Raw genomic sequence first — 20,187 nt, 5'->3', positions numbered from 1 at the left:
TTTTAGATTAGCCTTTTCTTTTGAAGTTTAGAATCCTTAAAAAAATATATGTTAGATTAGGGGTTATTACCACCAATGAGGATAGTCTTAGTACTTAGTACCACCAAGTGAAAACAGGAAAATATGAAAATTTGATTAGGTTTCCTTTAGTTGTGTTTCTTCCATTTCTCTGATACCGGTTTTGTGTTTTCATATTAGTTTTGGTTTGTATGATATTTTGGTTTTGTGTATTCTGATTAGTATTGGTTTGTTAAAATATTTCGGTTTTCAATAATGTTATTTAGTGTTACAAAAACAAAACAAAATAATAGAGGTGAATTCCTCATTGCTTAACCATTTTTATGTTGGACTTCCATTAAATACCTTATTGACCAAGTCTAGATTAGCGTAAAGCGATTTATAAATGTTTGTATTATTATGAAACAAAATAAAATGTTTAAAACATCCTATAAAATAAAACCGAAAAAGTACTTAATTGATGGATCAACCACTCTCTAATTTAGTAATAGAGTTTTATTGTTGTTGTCTAAAAGACTTTTTCTTTGGTTGACTTCACCCCCACAACGTTGTTAGGCGTCTCACATTGACATTGCTATCTCCTTCTCTAATTTCATTATGCAGATTGGTTTCTAAAAAGACTTAAAGATCATATTCATGACATGGCTCTTGATCCTTCGTCTCGTAGTTGGGTACACGATGTCTTCCCGAGCTTCCACGGAGCAGATGTTCGCAAAGACTTTCTCAGTCACGTTATCAAGGAGTTCAAAGCAAAGGGAATCGACATATTCAATGATAATGATATTGAGAGAAGCAAATCGATCCGTCCAGAACTCGAAAAAGCTATTAGAGGATCAAGAATCCTGATCGTCTTGCTCTCGGAAAATTACGCTTCTTCGACATGGTGCCTTAATGAATTGGTGGAGATTATGAATTGTAGCAAAGAGTTGGGTCAAACGGTGATGACCATTTTCTATAAAGTGCATCCAACTGATGTAAAGAAGCAAACCGGAAATTTTGGACAAGTCTTCAGAAAAACTTGCAAGGGTAAAACAAAAGAGAACATTAGGAGATGGAGACATGCTTTAGCCGAAGTGGCAATAATTGCTGGTTACCATTCAAGCAACTGGTTAGCCTTTTTGATCTCCACTTTGACTTTTTTTGTTTTCCTTCTAGATAGTTAGATTATTGCAACCGGTTAAATGACTAATTATTTACTAATCTTATATAATATCAGAAGGTTTTTCTCAACTTTTGCTAAGGGGATGACACTTGGCTTCCTATATTTCTGACACCTCTATTTTTTTGTTTGGACTTAATTAACTATAGTTTAGACCTAATTAACTACATGCCCATAAAACAAAACAAAAAAACCATATGTATTTTATTTCTTCTTTAATCAGAAACATATGCAACCCCTAAGAGCAAACCCATCGGGTGATCCTTTAAAAGTGGGATCTCAAATTTATTTTAATAATATTTTAATACAATTGTATTATTTAATTTTATTAGTTATTTGTGTTTTTAAATCAAATCAATCAGAACATGACACCTAAGCTAGAGAGGGTTAGAAGAGTGTCTGGCTGGGTCTGCTCCGAGACCTCGTGTCTATCTTTTTGCTCAACTTTTTAATTTTTAATTATTATTTTTTATTAAGAGACACTCGTATTGAGATGTGCGTTGGCCTTGCTCTAAGAATCTAAAACCACCCTTATATCAGTCTGTGGTTGGTTTCATCTTGGAACTATATACTAACATTTAATTAAATTTATAGGTTTGAATTCTTGGGTTTAATTTCTGTGTTTGAATCTTATATAATTTTTACAGGCACAAACATAATCAAATTTAAGTAAGATGGTGGGTAGGTATTATTTAAGTAAATTAGTTTAAATTTTTTAAACATTGTTTATATAAAATTAAAATTTTGAGCTTACTTTCTAGAAAATTATGTAAGATTATGAGATAGTTTTGATCTAATTCTATAATTATTTTGTTCGATTCGCACTTATTATTTCAAACGTTATGTTATTTTTGAATTACATAAAATTAAGAAGTTTTTCATAATAGGAATTTCAGAATTAATTATGAACATAATCAGTTATGTTTTGATTTGAAATAATACCATCATTTTATGCATTGCCTTATACCTACTATTTTCCTCAATTTTCATTTTTGTTTATATTACTTCTCATTTTTAACTTATTATTTTGAAACACTTGCGAATTTATGGTCATTAATATTGGATTTCAATCCCTTCTCCTTCTTAAAGGCTCAAACATTTTATAAAGTTTAGTTTTCTAAAAACAACCTATTACCATACAAACACATCCTCTTTCAGACTATTGTGAAAACAAAAACATTTACTTTCTATTATATCCTCGATTCAATCTCCAGCGAACAACAAAACACCAGTAACAATAGTATCGTTCTTCGGATCATCCGTTTTTGGAAAGTTCTTAACTTTAGAAGACATATTGTCTTACTAAGTCTTGAATATTTTTTCCAAAAATGTAAATTATTTTTTCTATTGTTCATTTTTTGCTGATTTATGCAATTATTTAAAAATATTTATAAAATAAATAAATAATGTCATGTGTATTTGATTTTAAAGAATTTTAATATATAATGATGTTGGACGCCAGATTCTTAGAGTAAGAGTTGATAGAAATCTTACTATATTATATCATCTAATAATAAAATAAAGTTTTCTTTTGGAAAGCTTCAAAAGATTGTCATTTGATGTTCTCTTCTTTCACAAGTATCATTTTGTTTCTTTTAATTTTTAGTGTAACAAATTTATTAAATTGAATTTACATAATAAAATTTTCGCTTAACAAATAATTTGATGATTAAATTGTTTAAGGATATAAGATTATAATATATATATTTGGGTTGTATAGGATAATGTCGAGTAATAATTGGCTATTTTATTTCCAGGCATTAATATAAATAATTCACATGATCTTGATATTACATTATTTATTTTATTTTCAATCCATTCAAACTAAACTAAAGTATATTTTAATATATAATATCTAAATAACTAAATGAGAATTGAATATATTTTTTTGATAAAGAGATAACTGTACATATTTCTGTATAAAGAGAGAAGTGAATATATATTTAAATTTATGATTTGATTAGCTAAGATGCCCGTTCAAAGATCTATATTTATAATATATAATTTTTGAATATATATTTTAAAAAGTAGACAATTTTAGTTATTAATTCAAAATAATGCATTTTTATACACCTGAGACATTTTTTGTTAACTTTTCGATTATGTCTCATCAATCTCATATGTTGTACTAATTAACTCTCATTTTCGTAACTTTCATAATATTCATATTAATACAATGAATGATTAATAATAGTATTTATAGAAATATTACATATATAAGAAAATATATTAATATGTAATGATTTCATATCTATAACTCTCATAATGTTTATGTGACTCCTATAATAATGAAATACTCCCTCTGTTTTAATATAGTTGTCATTTTAAGTTTTCAATGAAAATTTCTTTATGCTGGGCCATGGAAAGTGCTCTCTCTCTGGGATATTATATAGTTCATTTTGAGACAGATTGTCAAGAGATTTTAAGTGTCATAGATGAGTCAAAAGACTTGCCAGTGTTAGCTTCGAAATTAGATTCTTTTCAGTCTTATCAAAAAAGGTTTTCTATGTTTTGTATTGGATGTATACCTAGATTGAACAATGTCTGTGTCGTCCATCTTGCAAAAGCGGGTCGAGCACGAGGATCTTTCTTTTCCTATGTAAATCCGCAGGTTCCGGAATGGTTAGCTCACGAGGCTATCCTAATTGAACCGGCTTAATAAGATATGATGTTTTGAAGTAAAAAAAAAAAATGTTGATGATAAAAAAAAATTACAAAAAAATATCCAAAAACAACTTAAACTAAATCCGTGCGTAGCACGGAGTGACTACTAGTATAATATATAAAAACAACTTAAACTAAATCCGTGCGTAGCACGGAGTGACTACTAGTATAATATATAATTGACACATACATCTGTATATATATGTCTCTTTTTTTCTTAAATGGTTTTACATTAATCTGTTGCTTGTTAGGTGTAATGAAGCGGACATGATCGAACAAATTGCGACAAACGTTTCAAATGCACTAAATAATTCTATCCCATCAAACTGCTTTGAAGACTTAGTTGGGATTGAAGCTCACATGGAAAAGATGATGTCTTTGTTATGCCTAGAATGTGATGAAGTGAGAATGGTAGGGGTTTTGGGTCCTGCGGGTATTGGTAAGACGACCATCGTTAGAGCCTTATATGAAACACTTTGTAGTAACTTCACTCATACTGCATTTATGGTGAGTATAAAAGGAGTCTATACAGTACAGAACCGCGACAACTTTGCACTCATGTTGCAATTACAAGAACAACTTTTATCTCAAACCTTAAATCAAAAGGATTTGAAGATACGTCACTTAGGTGTGGCACGGGAAAGGTTGAAAGATAAGAAAGTGCTTGTCGTTCTTGATGATGTTGATCGGTTAGTACAGTTAGATGCTATGGCGAAAGAACCTAAATGGTTTGGTAATGGAAGTCGGATTATCATAACAACACAAGACCACAACCTCTTAAAGGCACATGGTATCAATAATATTTACAAGGTGGATTATCCTATTGATGAAGAGGCGCTGCAAATCTTCTGCTTGAATGCTTTTGGGCAAAAGTCCATTAGAGATGGTTTCGAGGAGCTTGCATGGGAAGTTACAAAACTTTCCGGGAAACTCCCCTTGGGATTAAGTGTAATGGGCTCTTATTTCCGAGGAATGTCCAAGCAAGAGTGGATCGATGCACTACCAAGGTTAAGAACTAGGCTTCACCAAGATATTCAAAGTGTTTTAAGATTCAGTTACGACGCCTTATGCGATGAAGATAAAGATTTATTTCTTTATATAGCTTGCTTTTTCAGCCATAAAAGTATTCAGACACTTGAAGATTATCTTGCGGATACGTTCTTGGACTTGAGTCAAGGGCTTAAAATATTAGCTGAAAAGTCTCTCATATCTCGGGAATGTGGATTTATAAAGATGCCTAGTCTGTTAGTACAACTAGGTAGAGAAATTGTTCGTAACCAATTTGTTCAAGAACCTGGACAACGCAAATTTTTGGTTGATGCTAGAGAGATATGTGAAGTACTCACTAAGGAATCGGTAAGTTTTCACATTACTCATTCATTGCCTTGTTCCCTCCAAACTACATTCAAATGATAACTAACCTTCACTATTATTTATTATTTCCAGGGTAGTAAAAGTACAGTAGGTATGGATCTCGACTTATCTGAAATCAACGGTGATTTTGATATTAGCGAAAGATGCTTCGAAAGAATTTGGAATCTCCAATTCTTAAGATTCCATGGAAAAGTTGAAGGTTATAATGGTTGTAGATTGCACTCTCAACAAAGTCTGAAATATCTATCTCCGAAGCTTCGATTACTACATTGGGAATATTTTCCTATGACATGTTTGCCTTCTGGCATCAATACATCGTTCCTTGTCGAGCTAAACATGCGTTACAGCATGCTTAAGAAGCTGTGGGAAGGAGTTCAAGTGAGTAAATATTATTTCCTTCGTATAATTAGCTTTTTATTTTATTTTAAAATACAACTTTTGAATCTTAAGAAAAATGATTATAAAACTCTTTTGTCTTTAATTTTAAACTTAATTAAAATTTAGATGGCATATAAGTATGTTTCTTTTGTTTCAGTATATTTTTATTTGTTTACTAATAATAATTAGTAAAGCACATAATAATTGACGTGTATGTTGTCTTTACATGTCTGGACAGCCTCTACAAAATCTCAAGTGGGTGGATTTGAGTTATTCCAAAAACCTGAAGAAGCTTCCTGATCTCTCAACGGCCACTAATCTCTTGAGTTTAGATATCAGTCACTGCTCAAGGTTGATAGAGCTACCATCTTCAATTGGAAACGCAATGAACCTCTTGATTTTGAATATCGAACATTGCACAAGCTTGCTGACTATCCCAAACTCTATCGAAAGTATCCCTAATCTCAAGATATTTCTTGTTGAATGCTCAAGTCTGGTGCAACTCCCTTCTTGTATTTGGAATATCACTAGTCTCAACACATTTAATCTCGACAATTTCTCTAGTTCTTACCAGGACCCTTTGATGTGGAATGCTAAGAATTTCCAAGATTTGGATCTCAGTGGATGCTCAAGTCTAAGGAGGCTCCCTTCTATAGTTAATGCAGCCACTAATCTCCATGAGCGAAAGCCTAATTTCATAGAGAGAAACCCATATCTTTATAGATACTTATCTTCGGTGGGACTCTCCTCCTCTGTAGTTGATGTCACTTATCTTCATGAGCAAAATCAAACATCTTCGGTGGGATTCTCTTCCTCTATTGGTAATGTTACTAATCTCAAGAAACTAAATCTCAGCAACTGCTCAAGTCTAGGATTCAAGAAGAAGAATTAACACAATCTCAAAATATATCTTCTTTATTTCTTTAGGAAAAATACCTCAAAAACCTAAAGCTCACAAACTCTCAAATCTTGAATAATAGGAAGTCACAACCCAACATCTCTATTTATAAGGAACCTTACAATCACTCTTTCCTAATCTCTCTAGGAAGACAATTCCTTATTTCACACAACTTCCTAAACTTCCAATTCTAATCTCTTAGGCTTGCTTGAGCACCAAGCTTACTCCAACATTCTCCTCCTTAAGCTTGTAATGCATTTTCTCCAAGTCTTGAACTCCCATGAGCTCTCTCATCTCTTTAAACCTCATATTACCCAATGCTTTAGTAAGTATGTCTGCCTTTTGTATGATTCCTGGAACATGCTCAACCACAACCTCTTCTTTCTCCACACATTCTCTTATAAAGTGAAAGCGCCTCTGAATGTGTTTACTTCGGCCGTGGAACACTGGATTTTTTGTGAGAGCTATTGCAGATTTATTATCAATCCTAATGATAGCTTTCTTAGCTTCAACACCAGTAACCTCACTGAGCAAATCACGCAACCAAATAGCTTGTTTAGTCGCTTCAGTCCCGGCCATAAACTCTGCTTCACACGAAGATAGAGCCACTACGTCTTGTTTCTGTGAACACCACGAGATGGGACCATCTCCTAAGTAGAAAATATGACCGGTTGTGCTACGACCGTCATCCGGATCAATACTAAGGCTACTATCACTGTAACCGACTAACCTTGGTATCTTCGAGTTTCTCCCAAAGGTTAAACCGAGTGATGTTGTTCCTTTAAGGTACCTCAAACATTGTTTCATCGCAGCTCCATGTGACACTCTAGGACTGTGCATATATCTGCTCAAGACGCCCACACAGTATGACAAGTCTGGTCTCGTATGAATTAAATACCGTAGGCACCCAATCTTTTTCCTGAAGGCTGTAGCGTCTATTTCCTTCTCATGCTCTGCTTTTGACAACATAAGACCAACCTCCATTGGTATCAGCTCAGAATTACAATCCACCATTCTTGTTTCCTCCAAAATCTTCTGAGCATATCTCTTTTGACTTAACACAATACCATTCTCATGCTGAATTACTTCTATCCCAAGATAGTAAGTTAGCAATCCAAGGTCACTCATCTCAAATTTAGTAGCCATCTCCTCCTTAAATTTGTAAATGATTGACTTGTCTGTACCAGTGACAAATAAATCATCTACGTAAACAGCAATAACCAAGATTTGTTCTCCCTCTGTTTTTCGATACACAGTCGGTTCCTTGGAACATTTTTTGAAGTGCAGTTCCTCAAGGATTTGATTTAGCTTGTTGTTCCATGTCCTTGGAGCTTGTCGTAACCCATACAAAGCTTTATTCAACTTGTAAACCTTATCTTCACACCCGATTTTCTCAAATCCTTCAGGTTGTGTAACATAAACTGTCTCCTTGAGTTCTCCGTGAAAGAACGCCGTCTTAACATCTAAATGATGAATTTCCCAACCATTTGCCGCTGCAATGTTTATGAGAAGTCTTATGGTTTCGATACGTGCGACAGGAGCAAACACTTCCTCAAAATCAATTCCATATTGCTGCACATAGCCCTTAGCAACAAGTCGTGCCTTGTACTTGTTGATGCTACCATCTGAATTCCTCTTCAGCTTAAAACCCCATTTGAGTCCAATTGGTTTTATCCCAATAGGTAGATCAACTAAATCCCAAGTGTGCAGTTTTTCAATTGAATTAACCTCTTCATTGCATGCATCTATCCATTTCTGCGAAACTCTGGCCTCACTAAAACTCTTCGGCTCATTGTTTAAACACAAGAGAAGTGTCTCTCCTTCTTCTTCAGCAAGTAAAACATAGTCTCCAAGATACTTAGGGGTGTTACTCTGTCTCTGACTTCTTCTCAAAGCGGGTGGATTATTATCTGCGATATCATCTTCCACTTCGTGTTCTGCAGTCTCGTCTTCTGGTGTGTGATCATTGTTCTCTGTTCCGTCTCTGTCCCCTTCGTTATCACCATAATTGTCACCACCAGATTCGTGATTATCATGAGTTGTTGCTTCACCAGCCGAGATACCATGATTTCCAAAGTCTCCAAGGGTAATGTTAAAGCTTCCGTCTCCATCTTGCTCTGCATTTTTCTTCCAATTCCAACCCTTGCTCTCATCAAAAATCACATCTCTACTTACAACAATCTTCCTTGTTTGTGGATCATACAGTCTATAAGCTTTAGAACCTGGTTCTATCCCCAAATGAACTAGCATCCTAGATCGATCATCGAGTTTCTTAAGAAGATGTTGATCAATCTTTGCATAGCTAATGCAACCGAAGATTCTTAAATGATTGATACGCGGTTTCTGTTTCTTGTAGACTTCATAAGGTGTTTTATCCGTTAACGCCCTTGTTGCAACCCTGTTGAGCAAGTATGTGGAATGTCTCACTGCTTCTCCCCAAAGGTAATTTGGAACCTTCATATGCTTTAAGATGCTTCTAGTCATCTCCATCAACGTTCTGTTCCTTCGTTCCACAACACCGTTCTGTTGTGGTGTGTAAGGAGCAGTAAGGTGTCTCTGGATTCCGGTGTTCGCACAGTACTCGTTGAATTCTTGTGAGACGAATTCACCACCTCTATCAGTTCTAAAGGTTTTGATTCGAGTTCCGGATTCTTGTTCAACTTGGTTCTTGAAGATCTTGAACTTCTCGAAAGCAGAACTCTTATCTTTCAACAGAGTGATCCACATATATCGCGAGTGATCGTCAATAAGAACAAAGATAAAACGATTTCCAGCAGCTGTACTTGGTGTTATCGGTCCGCAAAGGTCTCCGTGGATCAATTCAAGGACCGATGAGGCTCTATACGTGGTTGCCTGTGGGAATGTCTGTCTCGTTTGCTTCCCCAGAAGACACGAACTGCAGATTTCTTTTTCAAACACTACTTGTGGAAGTCCTTGAACGAGATCTCTCTGCTTCATAGACTTAATAGCTTCGAAATTAATATGTCCAAAACGAGCATGCCATCGACTTGATTCGCTAATGGATGATAGATTCAGATAGGCGTTGTTGTGAAAGTCCATGCAAATCTTGTAGAGCCTGTTTTTAGACCTTGGAGCCTTTGCAAGTAGTTTACCTTGAGCATCGCGCATTGTCAAGTATCCACCCCTTAGCCTGATATCACAGCCTGATTCCGTTGCTTGTCCCAAACTGATTATGTTACTCTTCAAATCCGGAATATAGTACACATCTGACATTACTCTTAACTCCCCATTCATATCAACGAGTGAAATAGATCCTTTGCCTTTTATATCAACTCGAGAATCATCACCAAATCTTACCTTCCCTGTAACAGACTCATCTAATTTCTTAAAATATCTTCTATCACCTGTCATGTGATTACTAGCACCATTGTCAAGATACCAGATGTTGTTCTCTCCTGTGTTGGTTTCAAACTTACTAGGGACACACCGTTTTTCATTTAGAAAGACCACCTCATGCATCATGAGTTCATCTGCATCTTGTGTATTTGTGACATCCAGAACTTGAACTTCTTGTAATTTCAGTAGACGATCAGGACAATCGAAGGCAAAGTGACCTTGTTTGTCACATCTAAAACACGTGGTGCGAGACGCATCTCGTTGTCCATTGTTTCGTCCTCTGCCTCTCCCTCTGTAGAATCGACCTCCTCGTCCTCTGTTTCGAAAGTCACTTGTATACTCACGATTGTAGTTCTGCGTCTCCATCTTTGCGTACATGAGTTTAGATTGATCCTCTTGCATATCACCAACTTCACTGATTCTCTCTTCGTAAGCCTTAAGACGTCCAATGATGTCACCAAACGTAGTGGTGTTAAGGTCCAACACCTGCTCTAGAGATGCCACTATGTGAATGAATTTCTTGGGAGGAAGACAGTTAAGAAATTTCTTAACCATCTTAGCTTCTTCAATTACTACACCAAGAGAGGCTGACTTTGATGCTATTTCGGACATCTTTCCTGCAAACTCATCAATCTTCTCTGTATCTTGCATCTTAAGTCTCTCAAAATCTGCCATGAGTGTTTGTAGACGTGCTTCTTTAACACGTTCTTCCCCAACATGTCTCGATTTAATGGAGTCCCATATCTTCTTCGCCGTATTCAAATCACCAATTTGCAGAACCAGGGCTTCGGGTATGGACTGAAACAGTAAAGCCATAGCCATGTTATTCTTGTCATCGTCGGCTGCTGCTGTGTCAGGTTCTATCGCCTCCCAAACCTTGTGAACCTTTAAAGCAATCTTCATTCTTAACGCCCAAACGGTGTAGTTGGTAGGGTTAAGCATAGGACATTGAATAGATGTAGATCCTGCTCCTTCTTTCGCCGTAGCTGCAACTATAGTACCTTCGGACATTGCTCCCTAGGATCAAGATGTGGCTCTGATACCAAATCTAGGATTCAAGAAGAAGAATTAACACAATCTCAAAATATCTCTTCTTTATTTCTTTAGGAAAAATACCTCAAAAACCTAAAGCTCACAAACTCTCAAATCTTGAATAATAGGAAGTCACAACCCGACATCTCTATTTATAAGGAACCTTACAATCACTCTTTCCTAATCTCTCTAGGAAGACAATTCCTTATTTCACACAACTTCCTAAACTTCCAATTCTAATCTCTTAGGCTTGCTTGAGCACCAAGCTTACTCCAACACAAGTCTTGTGGAGCTGACATCCTCTATTGAGGATGCCACTAATCTCCAAGAATTGAATCTCGCTGGATGCTCAAGCCTGACGACGCTCCCTTACTCTATTAGATTTTTGAGAGAGCTTCGGAGATTGGATCTCACTGGATGCTCAAGTTTGATGGAGCTCATTTGCTCGATTAAGGATGCCACTAATCTAGACGACTTGAATGTCATTGGATGCGCATGTTTGATGGAGTACCCCTCTTATACTGTGGGAGATGTCATTTATTTCCGGGAATTGGTGAAATGTGTCAAAAGAAGAAACAAAAAGGTCAAAGAAAATTCAACTAGTTCTCCTCCTCCTCCTCCTCCTCCTCCTCCTCCTCCTCCTCCTCCTCCTCTAGTGGGTGTGGGAATGCCAAAGTCTCATAGTCATAGATTTCAGAGATCGAAAGAGTGCTCAAAGCTCGACGTGGAATCTCTTTATTATTATCGGAAATAATGGATCACCATACCAAGGAGACTATCTTTTCTATTTGTTCAACGCGCGACTCCTTATAAATGCTTTGCCTTTTTCTTTCTAAACAAGTCTGAGAGTATTCTCATGTATAAAACAACCCTAATACCCCCTATGGAAAATTTGTTGACTCTTGGATTTTTTTTAGGTAGTGAAGTGGATGGATTCGTTACTTACCGAGCTAGTGGAGTTCTCTAACAGTGACTTTGTTTTAGACGCTTCTGCCTACACCTTTGAGGTTTAAGACTTGCATTTCTCTGGTTAATGAGGGTGACAACTGACAACAGTGAGGCTGTTGGCAGAGGAATAATTAAGGAAGGTATTTTGTCACATCACGTCCAAACAGAACGGTCGTCTCACTATTCCTCTATATCAAATTGTAACAGAGCATATGTAAGAGGTGACTTCCACCGAGCTTGTCTTTGAGATCAAGTTATCGAGTCTTGAATTTATGCCGAACCCTTGGAACTGCGTTCCTGTCCCATAGCTGGACACACGTTGAGGATGCTAGAAAATTGTGAACTCCCATGCACCATCTGCTTTTCACGATAAATAGAACGTTGTCGGTGTTTTCTAATCGTTCATTTGCATCTGTATATATTATACTCTCTCTCCTCCTAATAATAAAGAGATGAAACTTTCTAACTTTCTTAGCCAAAAATCAGATATCTCAATCAAATTGACTGAGAGGAAACAACACATTGTGCAAATTTTTAGGTGTTACAGATGATTTGATACAAATTCGTTGGTCATGCAAGTGTGACAGAGGGTTCAGTTTCATGCTTAGGAGCAAGATATACTCTTAAGGATCTCATGTTAATGTACATGATAAGGACTTTGTGTATATGAACAAAATATAGTTCACAAGACAAATCATATTATAGAACAGAGAACAAAACTTCATTTGAATTGGAACATGTCTGTTTTATACATCATGTTGGGTTTCTCCATATTGATACAATTCCGTCACTTGTTAATAGGCCATCGATCTGACGGCCGCTTCATAAAACAGAATCTCTGGTCGAACCTTTCTTTCTCCACAGAATTTGACCACACTCTTCCAGTTACCAACATTCTGTGGCATTACAACAAATACATCAATCATGTTTGGTCAATCTCTACATTCACAATATGGAAAGACAAAATCAAATCTTCGTCTTACCTCTCCATTGAAAGCACCATGTCTGAGATTGAGCCACCGGTTCTTTACATAAGCTAAGCAAATGTATTCTTCTTCTTCTTCACCACAACCAACCTGCATCACCATCACATACCATATTCTGAGAACTGTAACAAAAAAATTAATAGAAAAGAACAATGGCTAAAACATCTATGACACTGTTTCATATGTTTTACCAATGATACAAGCCGGTAGTTAGTGTTTGGTTCTAATCCTTCGTACATCCTGCTGATATCTATCTCCCAGTCCAAAGCCTTTGTTGTTTCAGATATTTCTTTAGTTTCACTCTTCTCCCATTCTAACACTAATGTTGCAAAGCCACATACCACCAACATTGCTTTATCATGAGCTTAATATATGAAATGAGTACATAAGATCACAATCATGGTGGTCAAAACTTACCGATTGTCAAGATAGGTGGGCATTTACTTATAATGTGATGTACAAAGTTTTCTATTCTACAGCCTCCTGTTTTAATGTCACATAACATCTTATATTCCATGTGGATCACCTTACAGATATCCACAAACTCTATATTCCCAAGAGCACACTGCATATATATACGCACAGAACAACCTTGTAATTAAGGGGTAGTATTAGTTTCTGTAGGAAACATAAAGAGGGAAACAAATGAAACATACCTTCAAGTCTCTGATCGAATCTGCAGCCATAACAATGCCATAAGAACTTTGCTCTGGATAATTTGGTTTCTTTCTGCATTTTCTACAACTCATTCTTTCATTTTCTTCCAACGTAAAAAGGCGAGTTACTAAGCTTTCTCTTTCAGTATTCTTCCAGCAATGCCAAAACTCAAGGATGGCTACAAGAACCTCAGCAGCATCACTCGACTGAAAGGGTATAGAAACATAGAATTCCTTTAAAATAACAATTAAGCTGACAGACAAATAATAATATTACCAAGCTTAGAAGGTTATCTTCTTCGAACGAACCATGGAAATAACTTCTTCTAGGGAAGCAAGTAAGTCACTCAAGAGGCAACTGTAGACTCCCTCATTATTTATCTCGCCTGACACAAAAGCAGTAAAGAAATGTTGTAGTGCAGGAGGAGCGTGTTCTTCCAGGTGGTCTTGAAATGGTTGCTTGTTGTGCATCAAATCTTCTTTGGGCATTTTAATGTTCAAGAGTGCCTGCAATACCACATTTTTTGTGAACTTCTCGAAGAGAATGATTTGATTCAGAAGACGAGAGTTTAGGACCTTAGGTATTCAATAGTGTTTTACCTTCAGTGTCATGTCAAGAGCTGAATTGTATCTGCTTGCAGCTTCTCCAAGAGCTGACTCTATATGTTCCGACTGTGAATCTTCTCGAAGTATATTTTGCATAACTTGAAGATGGCAAAAGAAAGAAATAAGAATTATGCATATAACTCACATTATTCGTCAACTGAGAAGCTCTTTTACAGACAGAGCCAACTTTACCATCCTCTTGATTAATAGTGTGGGATGAAATTTCCGATTGACGCCTATTACTTGCAAGGATATAATCTGGTTCCACAGAATCTTCTACCACCGTTTGCAATGGCGGAGACGTGCTATCCGGTTCAAGGTTGACAGAAGGTTTACTAGACATGTAAGAACACGTTTTGCTCAGAGAAAACCTGAAAGCAATTTATTAACATACGAAAAAAAACTCTTGAGGTACTTACTGTTCACCAGTCTTATAGAGAGGACTCGATATGTTCGTTGAAGTTCTCTCCTGCGTCATGAAGCCATTCATTCTTACAACAGATTGACCAAAATTTCAGGAAAGAAATTTGAGAATATAGAACCTCCAAAGACCTTTTTGTTTTTAGTTTTCTTCTTCTTTGACTGTGACTTCTTCTCCTCCTTGAGTAAAAGATCTGCATCTGCTGCATCTAACTTGGCTTTGGATTCCATATTCATAATTTCATTCTAGATGAGAGGATACATAATAACATGTTAGAAACATAGTTTCATATATGAGGGGCCATTCATTCTTACAACAGATTAACCAAAATTTCAAAAAAGAAAATTGAGAATTTAGAACCTCCAAGACCTTTTTGCTTTTATTTGTCTTCTTCTTTGACTGTGACTTCTTATCTTCCTCGAGTAAAAGATCTGCTTGTGCTGCATCTGCTGCATCTAACTTGGCTTTGGATTCCATTATCGTAATTTCATACTAGATGAGAAGATATATAATAACATATTAGAAACAGTTCAAAGGCCAAATAAGACGGAAACTGAAATCTCTCTGTATATAGCTTTAGTTTCAAACCAACCAGCAAGAAATTTTTCAGCAGTTCAAGGATATAAGTGCGGTTGTCAAAAACTGAAAGCCTGGTGAGGTTTTCCAGCAAACTAATCCTTGAATTATCAACCAGCAATATCTTTGAATTGATTAGCATAACCTGTAGGTCATGTAGATACTTTAAGATGGGCAACTCATGCCAATAAGTTGTTAATGAATTTGAAAATCATGAAAGAACCTTGGTATTGGCCACTGCTTTCAGAGAGCCTATGGAATTCAACACTACATCATCTCTGAGACTTTTATGCTCACGTATAAGATTCAAGCATTCTTCAAAATCGGGGAAATCAAATGTCAGATCCAATGCGCCTTCGAGAACATCTCGTACTGCACACACAAATAATTTTGCAGTGAGGGAATTTCCAGGTGCTCTCTCTTCGCGTCTATCGCATAGAAGAGATGCATAGCTGTTCCACTGATCTTCCTGAATATTCCTTCTCCTTTCATCCTCACTCATACACAAGTCTTCGATGACAGTAAGAGCTACATATTAATGGAAGACCTGCATTTTCTTTGCATATTTGGTTGCCAGAGTCCTACATGTGAACTGAACAGCTCTTAGAACAGCCACCCAGATATCAAGATTATGTTCCCAGATAGGTTTGGGAAAAGTCAAATCTAGTGGATTGTAGTCAGTTAAACATGATATGATATCATCTCCCTGAGCATGTGCCTTGGCGTAGTGAACACTGGGATCAAAAAGATTGATTGTCCCTTCATCATCGAATGGAGCATTATTGCTTTTCAGAAGTCTTTTATCCAGAAGCAGAAATGAAAACTGAGGGTCAAAGTCGATCTTTTCTGTTACTCGAGTAGAACCCAAGATACTGTCCACTGCTCTGGAAACTAGATCTATACCATCCTCCCTTTCACATTTGATGCGTTTTAGAAAGTTCAGAATTTGACTGAGTTCATGACAGTCCAGAAAACATATACTCTGAGGTGTTTCCACTAGGTGAGAATCGACAAGACTCTGTTTGGAAACTTCAAGTTTTGCAAGACACTTCAAAGGACATTGCATCACACTGTCTCGAACACTACAAGGGGGAATTTTAAGGTCACAAAACATCACGAGAAAAAATTTGATTTCCTTGAGTAACTTAGTCCGCTCTTCATCCACAGCTAAAGGCCATTCATTGGACCATCCAATATTATATGAAAACGCTTTCACATCTGCGAGCCGATTTTTGATCATTTCAACTGCAGCTACTGTATCCACTGGTTCCCAACTTCCAACTGATATCTTACGCACCCAGTCTTTGCCTATCCTCTTGACCATATCCATTTCCTTTGAAGGTTTAAAATCTGCAGCATGTTCTTGTTCAAGATGTTTCTTACATTCTTCAGCACTATAAAACTTCTTCGAACATTTAGTTCGGCACATCCAGAATATCCATTTTCTGTCTTCCCTCGCTGAATCAAGAATTTTCTTTAAAGCATCTCGTCCTTTTTGCCCATGTACTCCCTCCACAAAACTTGTAAGCTTTTCAATGTTTACTTTCATAAAATCCCTTTTGACCTTAACATCCAAACCTAACCAAAACGACCTCAATCTCTTATACTTGTTCTTAAGCGGCTCTGGACTATTCTTTGACACCAAATCTTCTGACTCACTTTCTTCTTCCAATAAACCCTTCAGTCCTCTAGTCTTGGAAACAGAGATCTTGAACTCAGCATCTTTGATGATATTCTCCAGGTCTTTCTTCGTTTTCTTCTGATGTAATTTCTGTTGCAAACTCAATTGAGCAACAAAAGAAGCCGAGTCTTCATTTGCGTTAGTAACAGATAAACCACGTTTTCCTATCTTCACACATTTCTTGTAATACATCACTGACTCTATATATGTCGTGCCAAATTGTAGTATCCAAATTGTAGTATCCATACATCACTTACATTTCTTGTAATACATCACTGACTTTATCTGTCACTGACATCATTTGCGTTAGTAACAGATAAACCACGTAAACCATATGTTCATGTCTTCCTTGTGGACCTGAATCATATCTTGGATTATCTCCAAAGCCTTGATGTGATCTCCACGAGCGAAGAGATCTTTAGCCTTTGCGTGGAGTGCTACGCTCTCAGCATCTCTCAGAAAAGTAGTAGTAGGCTCCATAGCTACGAACGATCCTCAAGGTTCTTGCGTTTTCTTGTTTTCTCTCTCTCTCTCTCTCTCTGCTTCAGAGAGATGTGTGTTGCGAGAAGAAACAGAGTTGAAGCGGGAATATTAACGAATATAACAGCTTATCACGTGAGAGCCACGTGAGAGCCACGTGACAACGCTTGGGAAGAAAGAAACAAAAAAAAAACAAAAAACAATTTTGAATTTTGGGGAATTTTGTCGAACACGTTATGTGCGAAAGAGAACCCAAAAGTTGTGTGAATCTTTGAATGTGGGTTAAGAGCTAAATGTAGAATGGTCTTCATGTTTTTGGGATGAACAAAATTTCTGAATTTGAAAGATTTTGCAGTAAGAGGCGATACAAAGAGACTCGACGAGTCAAGTGTAGAAAAAAGTGAAGATTGTGACGAAGTATCGAGTGTGCTTTAAATTAGTTTCACTTTTTAGTTTTTAGATCCTATTTTTAAAGTTAACTAAGACAATTTTTTTTTTTTTTTAGAATTGAGTTATATTATAGGATTTTCTTTTATTATTTTAAATTTTTTGGTAAAATTCAAATAAGTTAAGTTTTTTTATAAAACAATATTTTATCAAATAGTGAAATTTGAAATATTAGGCTATTGCATTCTTGCAAAAACAATGAAAAAACGAGAATGATTTTTTAGAAAATAAAATTGGAAACATGTACGTGTTGGAAACCAATCTATATAATAATAGCAGTTTGAATAAATATCAAATATAGTTCGACTTTTCATCATACTTTTTCTAATTGTTTTTTCTATATATTTTGAAAAGAAATTATTTGATTATGTCTCGTTACATAGTTGCGTCTATTTATTGTAAAGTTGTGTCTTTTCACTATATGTTATTTGTATATTTTTTATCACAAAATTTTTGTTCTAATAATTTTATCTTTTAGAAACAATCTTATATAATAAGAGAAGGTTTTTTCTAACTTTTACTCACATTGCGACATTTGACATTCTCTTTTACCGACACATGTCATCCTCTATTTCCATTTTATTATTTAACAAATTTATATCATTTTCAATTCCATATAGTCATAGTTCTCTTCCTAATGTTGGTACAATTAATATATATTTTTAAATCCACTTTTATATCTTAAATTCTTTTGTCAAACAAAATCAGATTATTTTATAATAAAATCTCATATTATGTATGATATGAAAAAAATGTAATATTCTATAACATTTACTAATAAATAACTGATATTTGATACATCTACTTTAAACATTTTTCTTACATTTTATTTAATTTGTCCTTCATCCTTAAAGTAAAAAAACACACACTTTTACCGACACATGTCATCCTTTATTTCCATTTTATTGTTTAACAAATTTATATCATTTTCAATTATATAATAAGAGAAGGTTTTTTCTAACTTTTACTCACATTGCGACATTTGGCATTCTCTTTTACCAACACATGTCATCCTTTATTTCCATTTTATTATTTAATAAATTTATATCATTTTCAATTCCATATAGTCATAGTTCTCTTCCTAATGTTGGTACAATTGATATATATTTTTAAATCCACTTTTATATCTTAAATTCTTTTGTCAAACAAAATCAGATTATTTTATAATAAAATCTCATATTATGTATGATATGAAAAAAATGTAATATTCTATAACATTTACTAATAAATAACTGATATTTGATACATCTACTTTAAACATTTTTCTTACATTTTATTTAATTTGTCCTTCATCCTTAAAGTAAAAAAACACACACTTTTACCGTCACATGTCATCCTTTATTTCCATTTTATTGTTTAACAAATTTATATCATTTTCAATTCCAAATAGTCATAGTTCTCTTCCTAATGTTGGTACAATTGACATATATTTTTAAATCCACTTTTATATCTTAAATTCTTTTGTCAAACAAAATCAGATTATTTTATAATAAAATCTCACATTATGTATATGATAAAAAATGTAATATTCTATAACATTTACTAATAAATAACTGATATTTGATACATCTACTTTAAGCATTTTTCTTACATTTTATTTAATTTTTCCTTCATCCTTTAAGTAAAAAAACACACACTATTTTATAATAAAAGAAAATATCATAATAAAAATCATATATTGGATGAGAAATGAAATTGTTTAAATATATGATTATGATTAAGCCTTAATGTAATTTTATAAACCTTAATTTTCACCGTTTTAAAATCATATAATATTTTCTTTCATTGAGTAGACAATAAAGTTAGTCAGTTCCATACTTCCACTAAAATCCTATTAAATTATGATAAATTACACAACAATAGCTTCTTCTTTCATATCAATACACATATCAACATAAAATCGATCTTGTCAAGAGCATTTCAGAATTGTTCTCATGTTCAAATCATAATATATATATATATATATATATATATTTATAAGAAGATTTTCATATATGTTGACTTTCTTGATTTTCTATCTATTTATTTTATTAGAAAATTGTAAGTGACATATTTAAAATAGTATTAATTAAATCATTAAGTTTGATTATTTCTTATATGGAAAATATATTAAAATTTAATATTTAATATCATGTAGTGGGTTACAAATTGCTTTTACCATGCATTAAAGAGAGTAACTGTTAATAAAATATTAACAAATATTAAAACACAAATTGTATTACAGTTAATACATTAAAGTGTATTCATATGATGAAAGATTTGTTTTAATATTTTTTCAAATATCATTGGAGTTACATTTTAAAGAATTCATATGCGATAAATTGTATTAATGATTACTATTAAAGAAAAATAAAATATCATGTTGTTTTATATCTTTAAATTATATTAGGATAAATTGATTTGATCTTTTGGCACAAAAAAGTGAAGCAAATATTATAATTTTTTTTTCAACAAATAATTATTATAATATTATAATATTATTTTTTTTTCCTCAAAGAATATTATA

At 34.5% G+C, this 20,187-nt stretch overlaps 3 protein-coding genes across 4 annotated transcripts; 1 reads left to right on the top strand and 2 right to left on the bottom strand.

Annotated features, from left to right (window-relative positions):
• Positions 1-402: 402 nt before the first annotated feature.
• LOC104786968 (disease resistance protein TAO1-like) lies at positions 403-8,577 on the top strand. Its single transcript, XM_010512451.2, has 4 exons — positions 403-1,126; positions 4,093-5,197; positions 5,288-5,593; positions 5,832-8,577. Exons 1-4 carry the CDS (start codon positions 660-662, stop codon positions 6,483-6,485), a joined length of 2,532 nt encoding a protein of 843 aa, XP_010510753.2. The 5' UTR covers positions 403-659; the 3' UTR covers positions 6,486-8,577.
• A 3,935-nt stretch (positions 8,578-12,512) lies between these two features.
• LOC104789275 (uncharacterized) lies at positions 12,513-16,553 on the bottom strand. 2 transcript variants are annotated; one of them, XM_087450436.1, is made up of 13 exons: positions 15,297-16,553; positions 15,090-15,218; positions 14,867-14,989; positions 14,629-14,742; positions 14,496-14,545; positions 14,269-14,411; positions 14,071-14,174; positions 13,780-13,977; positions 13,471-13,677; positions 13,232-13,379; positions 13,006-13,133; positions 12,812-12,904; positions 12,513-12,724 (listed from the first exon to the last, which is right to left on the bottom strand). In XM_087450436.1, exons 1-13 carry the CDS (start codon positions 15,573-15,575, stop codon positions 12,623-12,625), a joined length of 1,818 nt encoding a protein of 605 aa, XP_087306562.1. In that variant the 5' UTR covers positions 15,576-16,553; the 3' UTR covers positions 12,513-12,622. The 2 variants fall into 2 exon arrangements, with proteins under 2 accessions (XP_087306562.1, XP_087306561.1); XM_087450435.1 differs by having other exon boundaries at positions 12,533-12,724; positions 13,471-13,704; positions 15,297-15,697.
• Positions 15,609-16,946, bottom strand: LOC147944036 (uncharacterized). Its single transcript, XM_087512429.1, has one exon. The coding sequence runs from the start codon at positions 16,944-16,946 to the stop codon at positions 15,609-15,611; it is 1,338 nt and encodes a 445-aa protein (XP_087368555.1).
• Positions 16,947-20,187: the final 3,241 nt, after the last annotated feature.

This window comes from Camelina sativa, chromosome 5 (genome assembly GCF_030686135.1).
Source record: "Camelina sativa cultivar CO46 ecotype springtype chromosome 5, ASM3068613v1".
NCBI classification, from domain to species: domain Eukaryota; kingdom Viridiplantae; phylum Streptophyta; class Magnoliopsida; order Brassicales; family Brassicaceae; genus Camelina; species Camelina sativa.
The sequence above is the reverse complement of the archived record's forward strand: the minus strand, read 5'-3'. Positions and strand labels throughout refer to the sequence as shown.